The sequence below is a fragment of the Rhea americana genome, unplaced genomic scaffold, assembly GCF_003343005.1.
Source record: "Rhea americana isolate MKP2758 unplaced genomic scaffold, rheAme1 scaffold_48, whole genome shotgun sequence".
NCBI lineage: Eukaryota > Metazoa > Chordata > Aves > Rheiformes > Rheidae > Rhea > Rhea americana.
Genome location: NW_028186623.1, coordinates 1696283 through 1711925, shown reverse-complemented (window position 1 = coordinate 1711925; position 15643 = coordinate 1696283). Strand labels below are relative to the sequence as shown.

The 15643-nt window shown below is 53.7% G+C and overlaps 1 protein-coding gene across 1 annotated transcript in view; it reads right to left on the bottom strand.

Moving 5' to 3' along the window:
- Positions 1–15643, bottom strand: part of NTM (neurotrimin) — a 148426-nt gene that overhangs the window by 20025 nt on the left and 112758 nt on the right. Inside the window, exon 4 of the mRNA XM_085316724.1 lies at positions 10513–10638. Coding sequence (XP_085172850.1) covers positions 10513–10638 — 126 coding nt within the window. The remainder of the gene's footprint in view (positions 1–10512; positions 10639–15643) is intronic.

Here is a 15643-nt window from a genome sequence, read left to right as displayed (position 1 = left end):
AAGCCTGTGGCACTGGCCCGATCAGGGACAGCAAAGGCTGATTTACAAACTGGGACTGGAGGCGATGGAGCTCAGCCTGCTCTGCCAAGTCTCAGCAACTTCCTCCTACCTCGTCCCTCCCTGCAGCCGAGCTCTTCGCTGCTCCCCAGCTTCCTTCTGCTTGACTCCCATTCGCACACATTTCTCCCAAGGATATTTTGCACGTTTTCTTCCCCTCCCTCCTTCCCATGGTTTTGCCTCCTTCCGTTGCCACCTCTCCCTCTCCGCTCCTCGCGCCCCCCCGCAGGCACAGCCTCACTCGCTGCCGGCGCACGCGGAGCACCCTTCGCGCCCGCATCCTGGCCGAGCCCCCCCGGGACGCGGGAGAGGGGGCTGGCAATCTGCCCTGCCTAATCCTGYGGCTACTGACTCCTCATACACTTAATATTCACGACAGATAGAACATTTCACGGCGAATTGGACGCACATTCAACTGGAAATGGAAATTTTATGACTGTTCTCACTCGGCGCTGCAGATTACACCAGCTGAGAAAACATGGAAGCAAATGAACAACCTGTGAACTGTAAAGTATATTAATAATGAAATCACAGCCCGGGAAATGAAGGCTTTATTCTGTTTATATTCTGCTCCATTAATAGGAAGCACTCGTGCTAGCTCCACCCCATTAGCCAGCAATCTGCGCAAAGGAAGAGTGCAAGGAGGGCAGGGGGAACGGAGGCGAGGGGAGACCCGCGGGGTCCATGCTTCCCGCCAGGGCCAAGAGCACGAGCGCAGGACTCTGGATCACAGTATTTCCTCGCATTGCTTCCACCTACGGACCAGCCTGGGCAGGCAAATGTGTGGGATGTCTTTGGAGAGGGYACTCTTCCCCGTGCAACTTCTGCAAGCTGGAGGGGAGCAGATGTTACAAGGAAAGGGAGGGAGCAGAGAGCAGTGCCAGGAAGGAAAAGGGCACCAACACTGGGGAGACTGGCTYCAAAAACAACATAATCTCCCCCGCAGGGTGCCAGTGCCAAGAACAACACCCGCTTCCAGMCTCTCGGCAGAACGGCACTTTCTCCCTGTGCTATCTCCAAAGTTCCCATCACGTTCATCCTCAACCAGGTGGGTCTGSAGTATCTCCAAGGATGGCAACTCTGCAGCCTCTCTGGGCACTGAGGATGGAAAATGCTCTTAACTAATCCCCCGCTCTAAAAAGATAAGGATGCACACGCTTAAATAAGAAGCAAACTCGGGGCCTTCGGGTGAGGCCCACCACGAGGGCTGCCCCGCRCCATCCTTCCCACCTCCTCCCAGGAACCGGACGGCGCTGCAAGCCGGGAGATGAGCCAGCAAGCCCGGCCGCTCGCTGCGTGCTAACTCAAGAGCCCTCAGACTGAGAGCCGCAACGCAGACCAAGGCACCAGGCGACYGAACGAGGAAGGAAGCCCGAAAGTGCAAAGCCAACTGCAACGAGCTGGGACGGCCCTCGCTCGGACGGAGGGCAAGCAGCGAACGAGCCCAGCGCCATCGCGGGGGAGCGACCTGGGCCGACGCGAGGACGGCTTCGCCGCTCGTCCTGCCCGCCCGGCTCTGCCCTCGGACCTGGGCTGCACATCGCCCAGCACAGCCCGCGACGGCCTCGGCTTATACGCTTGCACCGCTCGGGTTTTTACAATAATACTGCAGGGGAGGCGCCGGCGAAGTTTGCCCCAAACTTAATTAGCTTGCACAGCTAGTAGGGACCGATAAAAAGTTTTAATTTGTGCGGAGACCTCTCGGATCTCAGCGGCTCCCATCCCTTGCTCTTCCTCCGCTGCCTGACGCCAGCTGCGTGCAAGGCGAGTCCCAGCAAGAGAGCGAGCCGCCGCTACCGTGCACCGCGGTCACGGCGAAACCGGGGCGGAAGACGAGAAAGCAAATCCGGGCGGCCGACACAGGCCRCGTGTTGCTTCTTGTTCCTCTTGTCCTACTGCACTAAATAAATAAAGGAAAACCTGCTTTCCGTGGCTAGCTGTGGCGCCCGTCCTGCCGGGGCGCGTGAGAAGACGGCCGCACGTCCACCCAAGCGACCGGACGAGAGGATTCCCCAGACTGCAGTAACGACTCCAGCGGAGTTTGCCTCTAGCAAGGGGGGGGAAGTGTGACATTGCAAAACTAAGTTTAGGCAATAYGCTGAAGCAGAGAGGGTTTTTTTGTTGTTGTTTTCTCTCCTTTAGAGAAAGACATTGCCTCATTTGTGGCTGGTAGGGGTCTGGCTATTTTTGTACTAAAATGCGTATTTTAAAGGCGGCTCTGCCAAATACGCAAACAAATCAGCTCCGCAGGTTCATTTCCACCATGCAAGCGATCAAAAATATCACTTATATATACATATATACATAGAAGTATATAATCTCCCATTGCTTTGAAATAGCAGGAGCAAGAAGGCATATGGGGAGGGGAAATGTGAAACACGGCTAGCCATAGACAACTGCTCAGGGCGTGATGTGTGCGAAGCGTTAACAACGTTTAGGTTAACCCTTCAAGAAATCAAACCCCGAGGCCGACGATGCAACGCTGTTGGACCCTGATCCTTCGGACYCCATCCAGGAAGGGGCGGCCTGGCTCCCTTTGGGCCGATCCCGCCCTCAGAGGAGCCGGTGGGAAGCTGTCAATGACTACATGCAGGTGGGAAGCAACAGCCTCTTAAATTTATTCTTCCGCAGCCTGAGCAGGAGTGCTCTTTTAGCTTTTCCTTCACTGCGGATCATATAGAAAACAAGTGCCTGTCTCAAAATGCTGTTTTTCCAAGAGGACTGCAAGGAATTTCAGGGTGCTCAGGACCTGGCTTGGAAGCCTTGTGACAGAGCAAGCACCAGCAGCCACGGGACCCGAGCAGAGTGGGACAAGCTTCTGCACTGYGGTGGGAAACCAGAGACTTCTACTCCTACCTCTCCCACCAAAAGACCTGGACAGACAGGCTCAGAGGCTACCAGCACTGCTGCATTTTTGACACAGTGCAAGCAAAAAGCATCAGCTGCAGACTACTTCGAAGAAACCCACGGGYACCTCTGTGCTTTCCGCTTCCCCGGCACCGGCAAGGAGCCCCGGCTCTCTTTCCCGCGCGGCCGAAAAGGAGCCGGGTCACCGGTGACCCTTTCCGCAAGGGATCTGTCCGGCACGCGCTGCTGAAGTGCGCATCAAAACCAGCGGCAGATTTACAGGTTAACAATGATTTAGTGGAGTGCACTGCCGCCAAATTAATGCTGGCTATAATGTAGTTTACCTCATTAAACAATGCACACCAAGATCCTGTCTGTTGTAAAACAATTGGTCTCTGAAGCCTAGTGTTCATCTTCCAGGGTTGCTGGGAGATAATAAATGGGTAATATTCCGGCGATAATGGTAATGGAGTCACGGCTCAGAGCTAATATTATGGCAAAGCAGTAATTATTTCAACAGTAAACAAGGGGACGGTTGAGCTGCCGACAGGATTGGAGCCTCTTGAAATGCTTCAGTTAATTTAGCTGGATCCCAGGCCAGCGAGGGGCTCCTGGAAGGAAGATGAAGTCCTCGGCTGCCGAGCGGGCCCGCTGAGCGCCCGCGGCTTTACGGCCGCAACCCTCTCGGCCACCGAAACATCGAGCCGAGAGGCGCGGCGGGCGCGCTGGCCTCCTCCGAAACCACGGGAGCCCTCCGCGGGGGACCGCGCAGCAACACAGACCCGGGAGGAGCACACAGAAAGCCCCACGCAAACCCAAAGGGGTATTTCGCCGCTAAAACGGCCGGCGGAGAGCGCGCTCTGGCTCGCGGGAGGAAGCGAGGGGCGGCGCAAGTCGATGCAGTCGCTCGGTGCGGGCTCAAAGGGAGCGATCGCGGCACGCCGAGCCCTGCGCAGGGGCGGGCGGAGGGACTTCTCCGCCCAGGGCGATTCCCCTTTGCTCCGTGCCGGCTGCACCGCAAAACCCTCCCGGCCGAGGCATTCCTAACTCCTCGGGAACCACCGCGGAACGCCCTGGGTGAACGGCTACGGCTAACGTCACGGCGTGCACCCGGCCCCCGCCGTATGTGACTTCTTCGGCAGCAACGCAGCAAGCACTGCACACAGCGCTAAACCCCTGAAGCTCCGCAGGCAGGCCAGGAAGGCTCCCGCCGAGAYGGGCGGCAGTAAGCGATAAGCTTCAAGGGCAGATCCCTGGGGCAGCCGAGAGCTGCACCCCGAGCTCCCGCGTCTCGAACAACGCCCCGTCGGAGCGGAGCCTCTCCCCAGCCGTACGAGGGGTTGCCGTGCGATCAGATTYCCAGCCCACAAAGCACGGCTCCGCGTCTGTTTGCTCGCTTTTCAATTCCTCCCTTCTGGCCTCCGTCCTCCTGCCAGCAAAGCCCGTCACGCTGGCTCGGCCAGCGCTTCCCGCCGCGCTCGGCTCGCCTCGACCCGCTCCTAGGGAGCGTTACAATCGCCTGAATTGTCGCGGCTTTGAGGGCTGAATGCGAGACACGCTTGTAAGGTGAGACGGGGCGAGAGCGACAACGGTAGCACGGGAGCCTCCTGCCAGACGTGACAACGCTCGGAGGCTCTTGCAACTTGGGTCACGGAGCGCAATCCAKGTGCACGTACATAGCGGGGAATAACAGCTCCGAGCAGTCCTTGCCTCGATTCCCCCGCCCGGCCATGCATCTCGGGCGATCCCACACCACCGCRGCGGGAGGCCGGACTGCCCTCCTCGCCAAGCCCGCCATCGGCATCCTTCCTGCTCTTCGCTGTCCCGAACAYAGCAGACGGCCTCTGCCTCTCCCCGACCCTTCCCAGGGACAGGCAGCTCTTCAAGCTGTATTATTTGCAGCCGCTTGTCCTCTTGTTTTAAGCCTTGCCAAGAGTCAGAGAGAATCGATATATCCAAATATACAGGACCTCTCCCAGAGTCCCTTCCCTGCTTTGCTGCTGAGGTATAGGCAGACGATCTCAAGAGACCTCTGCCACATTAGGCCACGATGTCTCATCTATCTTAAGTGCATATACGAGCTGTGATTACTACCGTGCCTGAGCACCTCACGTCCTGAATGTATTTATCCTCCCATCGGTCCTGAGAGACAAGGAACTGCTATTATCCCTTTTACAGAGAGGAAGCAGAGGACCACCGAGGTTAACTGAATTGATTGCACAGGATATCTGGGTCACGGCAGATTTGGGACCCTCCGAGCAGCAACCGCTCATCTGTCTTACCGCGCTCTTGCCTTTGCCTAGCTCACACGCCAAGGTAGCGCCTACCCCACAAATCCCAGCTCAAACGTGGTTTAGGCCTCCAGCTCCGCATGGGATCTAGTTTTCATCGCTCAGCCTAATCCTAAGATTAATGAGGGATTCCCAATAAAAAGACTTCTTGATCAGACCTCTTACAAGCAAATACATCATCAAGCCAAACYGTAATGCTTTCCTATGCTGGCATCCACTCTCCTAGGCCTTATACCAGAATCCACCCCACTACAGAAATAATCCAAAAGCAATTAGACAAACTCATGGCAGAAAAGTCCATCATGGGTCATGAACAGTTCAACACAACCTCTGGCTCGAGAGGTCCTTGAGTGGTGGACTGATGGCAGCTGGGGAGTCGTGCCAGTGGAAGTATCAGGGTGCACTTGCCCCGTTTTTACGCTCTTTCTGCATGCCCCTGGTCCCGTCAGAAGCAGCACAGCAGGCTAACAAGCCTTTCGGTCTGACCACAAAGCTACTGTTCTTACTTACTGTTAAGCTGTGCCTCTTCCTCCAGGGACAGAGGCTGTCAAGCCCTCATCCCTCCTGGGAGAGCCCTAGATGCCGGTAACTTCAATTYACCTGCACATTTGGTGAGTTTAAAGGGAGGCAAGATGAGTACAGTACGGATAAATACCCCCAGTTAGCTCAACGTGATCTTGTTCACTCTGCAAGAAAGACAGCTCCACTCACTTCAGCATTTTCCTGTGCCGGCAGCTCTGAAAGCTGTGCTTTTCATTAGCCAAGAAATTCCAGCATTTGTCCACGGAGACATGAAAAACAGACTGACAACATGGCAATCACCATGACAACATCAGAGTTACCCAAAAAACAAATAAAGAGCCCAGTAACTATGGAAACACCTGAGTGACCAAAACCAGACTATTAACTAGAGCATCTCTCCACAGTTTACAGATCGCATCGGCACCGCAASTCTGGGGACTATAACAAATCCGAAGCGTATGAACCAAAGAGAAGCTCATCACCTAAAGGTGCGAACACCTATACGCACGTGTGCGCACAATAATGCACGCACACTGAAAATTAATGCATGCACCAGCTTAGGGAGCCACTTACACGGAGGCCCGAACGTCCCCGTGAACACATACTGACATGCAGAACTTGTGCAACTGCCGGCTTTCGCAGTACGCCAGGGCGACTGGCAGGAAAGCAAACACCCATGGGACCCCGTGGGCTCCCCAGAGAGGGCAGCACAGGAGAGTCAGCCTGCCCACGCCTTAGGGACGTGTGCCATCAACCCCAGCCGCAGTCCGGTGCAGATCATTACGAGATGCTCCGGCACTTCTCTGATTTTCCGCGCCCTCCAAAGAGAGAGGCGTGACACCTGGSAGCTTCGGTGTAGCAGCACAACTGCCTGGGCTTTCTGTTTGATTCCAGCTGTATTCTGTGCTCTGTCCCCAACCTTCACATGACTTTCATAATTCACACACTGCAAGATCTACTGCTGAAAATAGGCAGCTGACAGCCTCTCCGACCACAGCGGCCAAGTCCTCCAACAACAAACAGATCGTCTTGAAAAAGGCTACTGCTCCCAGGCTGGACATTACACCTTGATCCYGATTATATCTGCCCTTCTCTCTTTCTCTGCCCTCCTTCCTCCTCCCTTCCCCCTGCTGAGAAAGCCTCTCTTGACTGTGATCCTAACGGTGCTGGCATCTCATGGGCCTCTGAAGCCAGTACACACAGCACAGTCCAGGCAGACTGGGTGACGGAGTCAGCCCATCGGATGCCAAAGCTYGGCTTCCCGACATGGTGTCGGTGATCCGCATTTTGAAGCGGCGGTGCTTGCCAGCTCTGGTGGAAGTCAAGCTGCCAGCTGGTGCTCCCAAGCCCAGTTTCACAGCTATGACTTCCCAAGAGAGCCACCACGTGGTTAAACCTCCTCCCCTGAGACAGAGAAAAACGTGACTGCACCAACTCCCCTTCCTGTTCCACTTGAGCCTGTTTGGTCGGATTAACCAGAGATGCCATGGGTTAGAGCTGCAGTATTACTAGCAGAAGAAATAAACAGAGAGGGATGAGGCAAAGGGGCAGAAGATGTGCTACAGCAGGAGATCTTGGCTAGATTGGTCAGAGATTCACAAAACTCTTCTCCAGAGCTGTTCCCTATCAGCATCCTACTTTTGTCTGTGGCACAAGGATGAGGATGGGCACAGGTATGGCCAGCTGCTCGGCAAGCCTCTGAGCGGTCAGGGAGGCACAGACGGGGCAGAGCTCCTGTCGCTCACCGGCAGCCAGCTCACTTGACCAGGGCTGCACCTTGAGTTAGACAGTGCAGATACTCTCCCCTCCCATTTGTGGGTAACTTTCAGTTCCAGAAGAGAAAAGAACCTCAAAAACAGGCTCAGTGGTTCCAGTAACAYGGCTACACCGCCAGGGATGAAAGTTCAGAAGAACTGATCAGACCGAGGTGCTGACTACTTATTACACTGGGCCAGACCAACGCAAGAGGCTAGAAATCAAGAACAGGAGGTGGCTAGGAAGACAGCCTGAAGTGAGACGGGTTGCTGGGAACCTGGGCTGCTCCAGGTACAAATCCACCGCGGGCCCTGACTGCACGCTCCCCAGATGAGCACACTCTCATCTTTGCWCCATTTCCCATCAAAAGCCACACAGTGGACACAGCTGCCAAGAAAATAATGCAGCTCATGAGTGACTCTGCACAGAGGAGCACTTGTCACTGTAAGCGTGGGGACCAGCTCCTTCAGCTGCCATTTCTGCCTATTCCCTCACAAATAACGCTGTCAGTGCCTCTCCCCAAGGACACTAGTGAGAACTGCTTACTCACCCACTACARAAACCTTTAAATTACACATCAGCTTTACCTTAACCACTTCCCTCTGGTCCCCTTTCTCTACYGCTCCAAGTGAGACAGAGGAAGACAGCACGAAGGAACGGGCAGGGGCTTGCTCAAGACTTCTCTGGGAATGAATGGCGAGGCAGACCCAGAACCAAGTCTGGCCAAGAAACAGGGCCAACACTTAGCCCCCCTTCCACAATTGCGAGAGGGCATCGTGGGTCTTCGTATTAYAGTACATCCCAGTGGGGACAGGGTTACTGTCTGAGCAGCTGCTACGGCACCTCAGTGCACCTAGCCCTGGCTCTTAATTCAGTTCCCAGCGCTTYGTCTCTTATGTACTCCGAATGCATAACTGACAACTGGACGTCCCATTTGGTGGCTGTGGCAGACCCAGAGAGAGAAGMCGAGGAGCTGGGTATGCAGACAGGTGGGTAGTGAAGTTGTCTCAGTCCACCTCTGGGCTCAGCACCCTCCAGCAGCAGGAGGCCAGAATGAAGCAAAACTACGCGAAGATTTGTTCTATTTGAGTTTTGAAAGCAGAATGCCTAATCATGGCCAAAATCAGGTAAGAGCTGCTGTTGCAAATTACACAGCACCACAGGTAATTTCTGATTAGCTTGCTCTTCCTCTCTTGGTGCATCCTCAGTTTCCATAGCAGCTAAGACCTAAGTAAAATGGAAACATCTGGTTCAAGCRCAGGTAAAGATTCCCTGGGGAAAGAAACCTGCCGGATGGCAGCAAACACAGAAAAAAAAAGAAAACTCTTTCACTGGAAGACAGAAGTATTGTAAGTGAGAAGTCTGGTTGGGGGAGGATGGATGGCATGCAGGAGAACACGGCAAAGGGAATCAAAGTAAGAGAGAAGGGTTCTGGGGGGGGGGAGGGATGGGGGAAGAAGAGGAGGGCCTATGTGCAAAACAAGAAGCATTTGATAAAGAGAAGGTGAGGAGCTTGAGCAAGACAAAAAACACAGTTAGGGTAGACGAGTGGAAGAGGAGAAAGGAAAAGAGGACTTCGAAGTGGGARCAAATGGCCTGGCTTGATCATAAATACTGCCTGATGGTGACAGATAGAGTGACAGCAACTTTGACCCCATTCCCTGGCACTCGGTGCGGGGGGAGCACGCAGATCTGTGCCTTGTACTTTCTCACTTGTCGGCGCGCAGAGGCTGACCAGAGGCCTCCCTCTCAGAGGCGAGACCACCGTCGGCTGATGGGGCAGCAGGCGTGCAGGGGCACGGGCATTTCAGAGGCACGTGTCACAGGAAGAGACCGAGATGCCACTGTCTCGGCTTGCGCTCGCGGCATGGCCCATGGGGAGTGATGGATTTGGCTCTCTAGTTTGCTACAAAGTAGGCAGATCGGAAAAATCAATGGAGCAGCACTAAGACACTGCAGTGATCATCAGGCAGCTGCATAAAGATAGCAGAGACGGTGCCGTCCATCACTGCTGCCGTTGCATCTTCCCCTTCGGCTGCCAGGCAGCCCGGCCTTGGGGGCCCGAGCAGTTGTCTGGGACAGCAGCGCAAACTACTAAGGCCTCAAGGCAAAAAYGCATGAGGTTGAACAGGAGCACTTTGCTCGGCGAGTCGTGCACAGGCTGGGAGGCGAGCAACGTGTCAAGTAGAGGATCCTATCTTGGCCTGGCACTGCCCTTTGGCTGGATGCCCAAAGCCCCCAGATCCCACCCTCAGCTCATCAGTGAGAACCTCACAGCGATCCAGGAGCTACAGGACAGCAAAACTCAGAACTGCAGGAAAACATCTGGGAAAGGATTTGGAAATGATATGCTCCTGGCCTGGCACGTACATGAATGCACTTCCAGYAGTCACCGTCCCCCCTACAGAGTCACACTTACGTATTTCTGCTCAGTTTTTGCTTACCAGTTAACAACAGGTACCAATTTAAGCCACATGCTTAGCGCCTTCGCTTGCAACTCTTGATTTTCTCTGCTATTTCCAGTCCCTCTTTGAAGCAAAACGAGACATTCCAAGAAAACTTTTCAAATCACCCTGAAACTGGCTCTTGGTAGAGGTTCTGTACACAAATAACAACAACAGCGGCTCCAGCAAACTGCAACACTCTTGTGACTCCAAGTGACATATTTGATCCCTGATCAAATCCAAACCCAACCCTAAACTTGGTACCTCCTGCCAGTCCTCCACAAAAGCAAAACCAAACTCTGCTTTCTTAGCTCTACCTCCTGCTCTGAATACACAGTTTAAGCAGTTCGTTTGCACCAACAGAATTTCATCACGGGGCAGATGACATCTCCTCTCCCATGCCATCAGGCAGAGGTGCAAATATACCACAACCACAGTCCTCGACTCCTGCCTGAAGCCACCTTTTTTTTAGTGCATGCCACCGTTGCTTTACGAACTGAAATACCAGGTGAACCAGCCAAGCATATTTCCCCAGCTGCTCACAAATGGCACTCTGCCCTTCCCGGAATATTTCTGGTAACATTTGTCTCCCTTACCTTTGGGTGAGATGTGTCTCCAGGTGATTGTTGGATCTGGCCTGCCCGTGGCTATGCAGGTGAGGCTGACGTTGCCACCTTCATTGATGGAGATATCAGAAGAGATCTCGGTAATTTTCGGAGATACTGTAACGACACACAAAGGGAAGTGAAAATGCAGCCGGTTCTGATGTGACTTAATTCTCAAAGTGTAGGGAAGGAGGATGACTTTCCTTCATCCTTCTAGCTCTACCAAGCCAGCAGGAGCCCACCAGCCTTAWCTGACTTGGCAGTAAAACACAGCGGAAAGAGGGAGGGCAGAGGAGACAGGGCTGAAGCAGGAAGAAATTGCACGCACAGGGGTTCAGTCACTTTAGGAAGGCTTGAGATCCTCTATTAGTGCATCTATGATGCGAGAGAAGGTACTTCTCTCTCCACATGCTTCTAGTACTTATCCTATCCCCTCAATCCATGACAAACTCTTTCCAGTAGAGCTACCTTCTCATGGGAAAACTCCCTCCTTTCTCAAACCTCCCAAGCAAAACAGCTGGAGCTGATGCAACAAGATCATGCAAAGCACACACTTGGCTTGCAGCTCTTTCGGCAGATGTGCAGGTTCTACGTCATGCCTACAGAGCCCAAGAGGGTACCGTGAGGAGCTGTCACTGAAGATGACAAGCCTGCTTAGGAGTCTCCAAGATCTACTACTCTGCCAGGGAAGGGCTATTCAGCTGGGGTGAAAGCCATCCTGCTCGCACTGCAGCTGCCATCATGAATGTCCGGGGCTGGGGGAGGGAAAAGGGGTRGCTGGCTGACCCCCACATTCAGAGCAAGAGAGGAGACGCACGCACGAAAGATAGGGGAGCCTGAGGAGAGGGAAGGGACCGAGAACAAACTGGGAGCCCTCAGTTCCCACCGCTGCCACAGTGGGAACGGTGGCCACCATGAGGAGGTCATGATGTGGCTGGCGGGGAGGGTTAGGGTTAGGGATTTGTACAAGCTCAGACAGGACAGCAGGGCTGCAGGACAAAAATGATCAGGTGGTGTTATGAGCCTGCACCTGCAGACCACAATAAAGGCCATCACCTTCCTTGCTTAGTTTTTTTCAGGCCCCTCTCCAGAGCCTAACAGAGGATTCACACCCTGCTGCGGTGCTCTGCAGGATAGGTACAACTCCCTTGCAAAGGCTCCTGCTCCCTCTACCGTTCAGTGACCCTCTTGAGGCTCTAGCTCGCGCCAACACCGACCACGGTCTACACCATTCCTACCACTCTTACTCCTGACTCGCACCCCGCTCTGCCAAGCACCCCTTCCCTGCTTCCCCTCCAGCCGCGGGCCCGGGGACTAGCTGGCACGCACGCAAGCCTTCCCAGGGGCTCGGCTGAGCGCAGAACGACTGCAATGGCCTTGCACGCATTGCCTCTGCTGTGCAGGTAAGTAATTTATTGATCCGTAAAGCACTCCAAGACGCTCTGGAAGGGATTATGTCATGCCAGTGCCACGCAATAAAATAAAAAATGATGGATTTTTTGTGAACATGAGGGTGATTTAGGGTTTGTAGTTGGAAGTGTAGTTAAAGTACATTTTAAGTGGAAATCAAGGTGGGTAATGAATTATTCTCTGTTTTGAAGGGCTTCTGGGAGTTCATTTTTTTGCTGCTCTGGGCGCAACAGCTAATCTGCTAATCATGCACCAGAGGATGACTGCGGATCAGACATTCCCAGAACAGTAGGGGCTCTGGGGCAGGACAGCGTAGGGCAAGAAGAAGACACTGAAGGAATCATGTTTCTATTAATATGCATCAGGATCATTAAGCCCAGTATGAGGGGACGGTACGCGCCTCTTGGGACTAACAGCCTGCATGCTGGGAGATGCTCTGCCAACAGAAGGAGATGCAACTAATTACGACTGCGCTACAACTGCCCCACCACGTCCCCGGGCAGATCAGGATCACTACCTCAGCAACGTGCGTGCACTTTTGAAAAGACGCGCTCATGCRAAGGAGCCCACGGTCTCAATAACTGGAACGGCCACGGAAGCGCCACTGCTGCCGTTTTACGGAGGCGGAAGGAGACAAACGCCTTGCCCCAAAGTACCAGGCAGAAGCGATAGYTGGCTTGAGCCGCGTGTCCCGACAAAGCTTGGAGGCCATCTATCATCTTCGGCGCAACACTCCCTAATTCAAAGCGGAACCTCCGTGACGCTTTTAATTAATGAATCCATGTCATTCAAACTTCACTTGTTTTGTAGAGCTTGCTGAGCCTTAACAAGTAAATGCAGGTGTGAAGACTTTGCCTTACGACTCTGTTATAACATAAAAGGATTTGCATCAACATAGGTGAGACAGACAAAAATTTGTCATCAAATTAACTGACCGTATTTTGAAACATAATTAAAATGAATAAAGCTTTGATTTCTGCTTTTCCTGAAATGTGAGCGTCACATCCTCCTCCTCAGCAGTGTTCCCGCGCTGACATTTCTGYGGAGGTTTTAATTTTGTTCAGATTGGGCAGGGGAGGAAAGATTATTGGGTTCTTTTTTGGCTGGGCAATGGAAGATGTTGCAATTCTGTCTGAAAAGCACTTAAGTGACTTGAGCCACCGGGACACCAGTGGGCAAAAAGCCCACCCTGCCTGGGTAATCTCAGGACATACTTGGGCAGAGACTGTTGGTCTCGAGCAATTTACTTCAGCCCACAGCAGATGAGAAGAGGCAGAGGGGAGGCTGGAATGGCTGGGAAGTAAATGAGAGCGACAACGTGAGCAAAGTCTTTAGCTAACCCTTAAATTAAATGTGCACTGGTAGGATTTAACACGACAGTTATTGTATGCTAATTAAATGTTTGAATAATTAACCACATGAACTATTTAAAATGCCTTTCTCGAGACTTAACAGGTATATTATAAGGCTTTTACTACACTAGGGAGAAAAACCTTAATAAACAAGTGATCGCAAATATATATTCAATATGACTTAACTGTCGACAGCGCTCCCACCCCATCTGCATTAAAATGCTTTATCCAGTAGTTGACAGTTATACGGCGATGGGGCAGAGAAAAAATTTCTTATGCTGAACGCAGGGCGCAGATGGAGCTGTGCCCCAGTGGGAATGAATAAATAAATAAAGCTAAATAAATGCAGGCTTCCCAGGCGGGAACGCTCTCCTTGCGGGCAGTCCTTTTGTGTTCAGCATCTCTCTTGCTCAGAAGTGATTAAACATGGCAGTGTTGGCCAAGCTGCTCCAGTGACACAGTGCAGATTTCCCCAGAGATGGGCTGCTGTTTTATCGATCTGATTTTTTTTCCTTTTTTTTCTTTTCTTTTTTCGGCTATGAAGTCGGGAAAGGCCTTTGCACCGTTCTGAACTATCTCAGCCCTCCGCAGGTGCCCAGGGCATGCCCTGGGTTTGTCCAGGCTTGCAATTCACTTGCGCGCGCACAGTCCCTGGATCAGAAGCATTTAGCCAAACCTCACAGTGCATTACACRTTCTCGTGTTTCAATCAGGTGCGGTACATCTTTACAGACCCCAGCACATGCACTCGCCTAGGCAGACGTATTCCCTGCCTCCTGCTGCGCACGTGCACACCCTCATGCCRCTGACACAGGCCACGTGCCTGCTGTGCTCTCAGCTCCAAGCTCTGACCCAGGAGCCACCACCGCGGCCCTCACGGCTGTGCAAAAGCTCTCGCACGCCYCGTGCGCGGTTGCACCACGGCAGCGGAGCACAGCGCTGCACGCAGCTCTCGGCRCAGAGGTGCACGCTCCTCGGGTGCRTGCATGCTCTCGTGCCGCAGCAGAGCCCCACCGCCACGCTGCTCCTCGCACCTTCCGAGCTGCCTTTCAGACGACAGCCACTCCGGAGCATTAGCTGGGTGACTGATGCCTTCTCTGATTACTCCTCTAGCCTGTTTTTWTAGCTCTTCCCTATTTGCATAAACATCTCCAGCTCTGCCTCCTCGTTCTAGCCACCTCGGCTCCTATCATCATTATCTCCCCACCCATCCTCCCCGGCTGGTGAGCGCGAGGGCTGTGCTGCTCACGTCGTGCCTTCCCCCTGACATTACGCGGCCGCCCACTTCTCCTGCCGCACCTCCTGGCCCGGCGGCCAGCTCTCCCTGCAGCGGCCAGCTCCCACCGACTGCAGAGAGCGAGCAGAGCCACGCAGGAGCTCAGCCGAGACGTGAGGAGGCCCCCAAATAAGAGGAGAGCGGCCTGGCCACAGAGTTACGGGAAAACCCCCCTCTGACCGACCTCACCAGCCATYGGTGAATGGGACAACCATGCAGTTGTCTACCTGTGCTCTTGACACAAGAGACACTCTGCTTTCTGAGCTGGCGTGTTTCATGGGATGGTGGCACAGAGCACGCCTTAGATTGGYGCCTCCAGGGGAAGGCCCCCACAGYAYGGGGCACTGGAGAGAAGAGGAYRCTTCGGTCACGCACTGGTTGGGGAAGGAAGGTGTGCTTGCAAGAAAGAACTGCATTTGTTCGCTCAATCATCTCRCTTCTATCCAAGCCCTTCTGCAGACTGAGCCGCAGCCTCCCTGCGTCTCCAGTCTGTGCACGGGGATACCAGAGCTTCCCTGTCCGTGCCTGAGGGAGAACACGTTCCAGATGTGCTCGAAGACTTGTACGGGAGCCAAGCAAGCGCCACAGAAACACACGTAYGCCCTTTCTAAACCTGCAAATCGTTTCTCGTGTCGGAGTTGGGCAGAACTGGTTTGTGACAGCCTGCGGCAGCTGTGCAGCGGGCTTGACGAAAACTCCAGCACCACCACCAACCAAGCGCTCTGAAGAGCCCCCAGGAAAGCACCTTGCGCTATCCAGGACTCGCGGTCCACGCGGCAGCCTGCGAGCGAGACGGGCTGTCCCCGTCAGACTCGCACCGTGTTGCTTCCCCCTCATAAAACATGCAAACCTCCATCTTCCAGCATGAGCAACATCTGCTCCAGATCAAAGGAAACAACAAAGAACAGCTATAAAGCCTCTCGAAGAAAGGAAAAGGGGGGAGAGGCACGCTTGCGTTCGGCAGGCAATCTATGATGTGCACTGGCAGCTTCCCGAACACCGCGCTGGCATAGTTCCCGCTTCTAGTAACTCTCTCTTACAGTTGTCACCTGCAAGACACCTCCGTGTTTTACAGAGCCCTACAA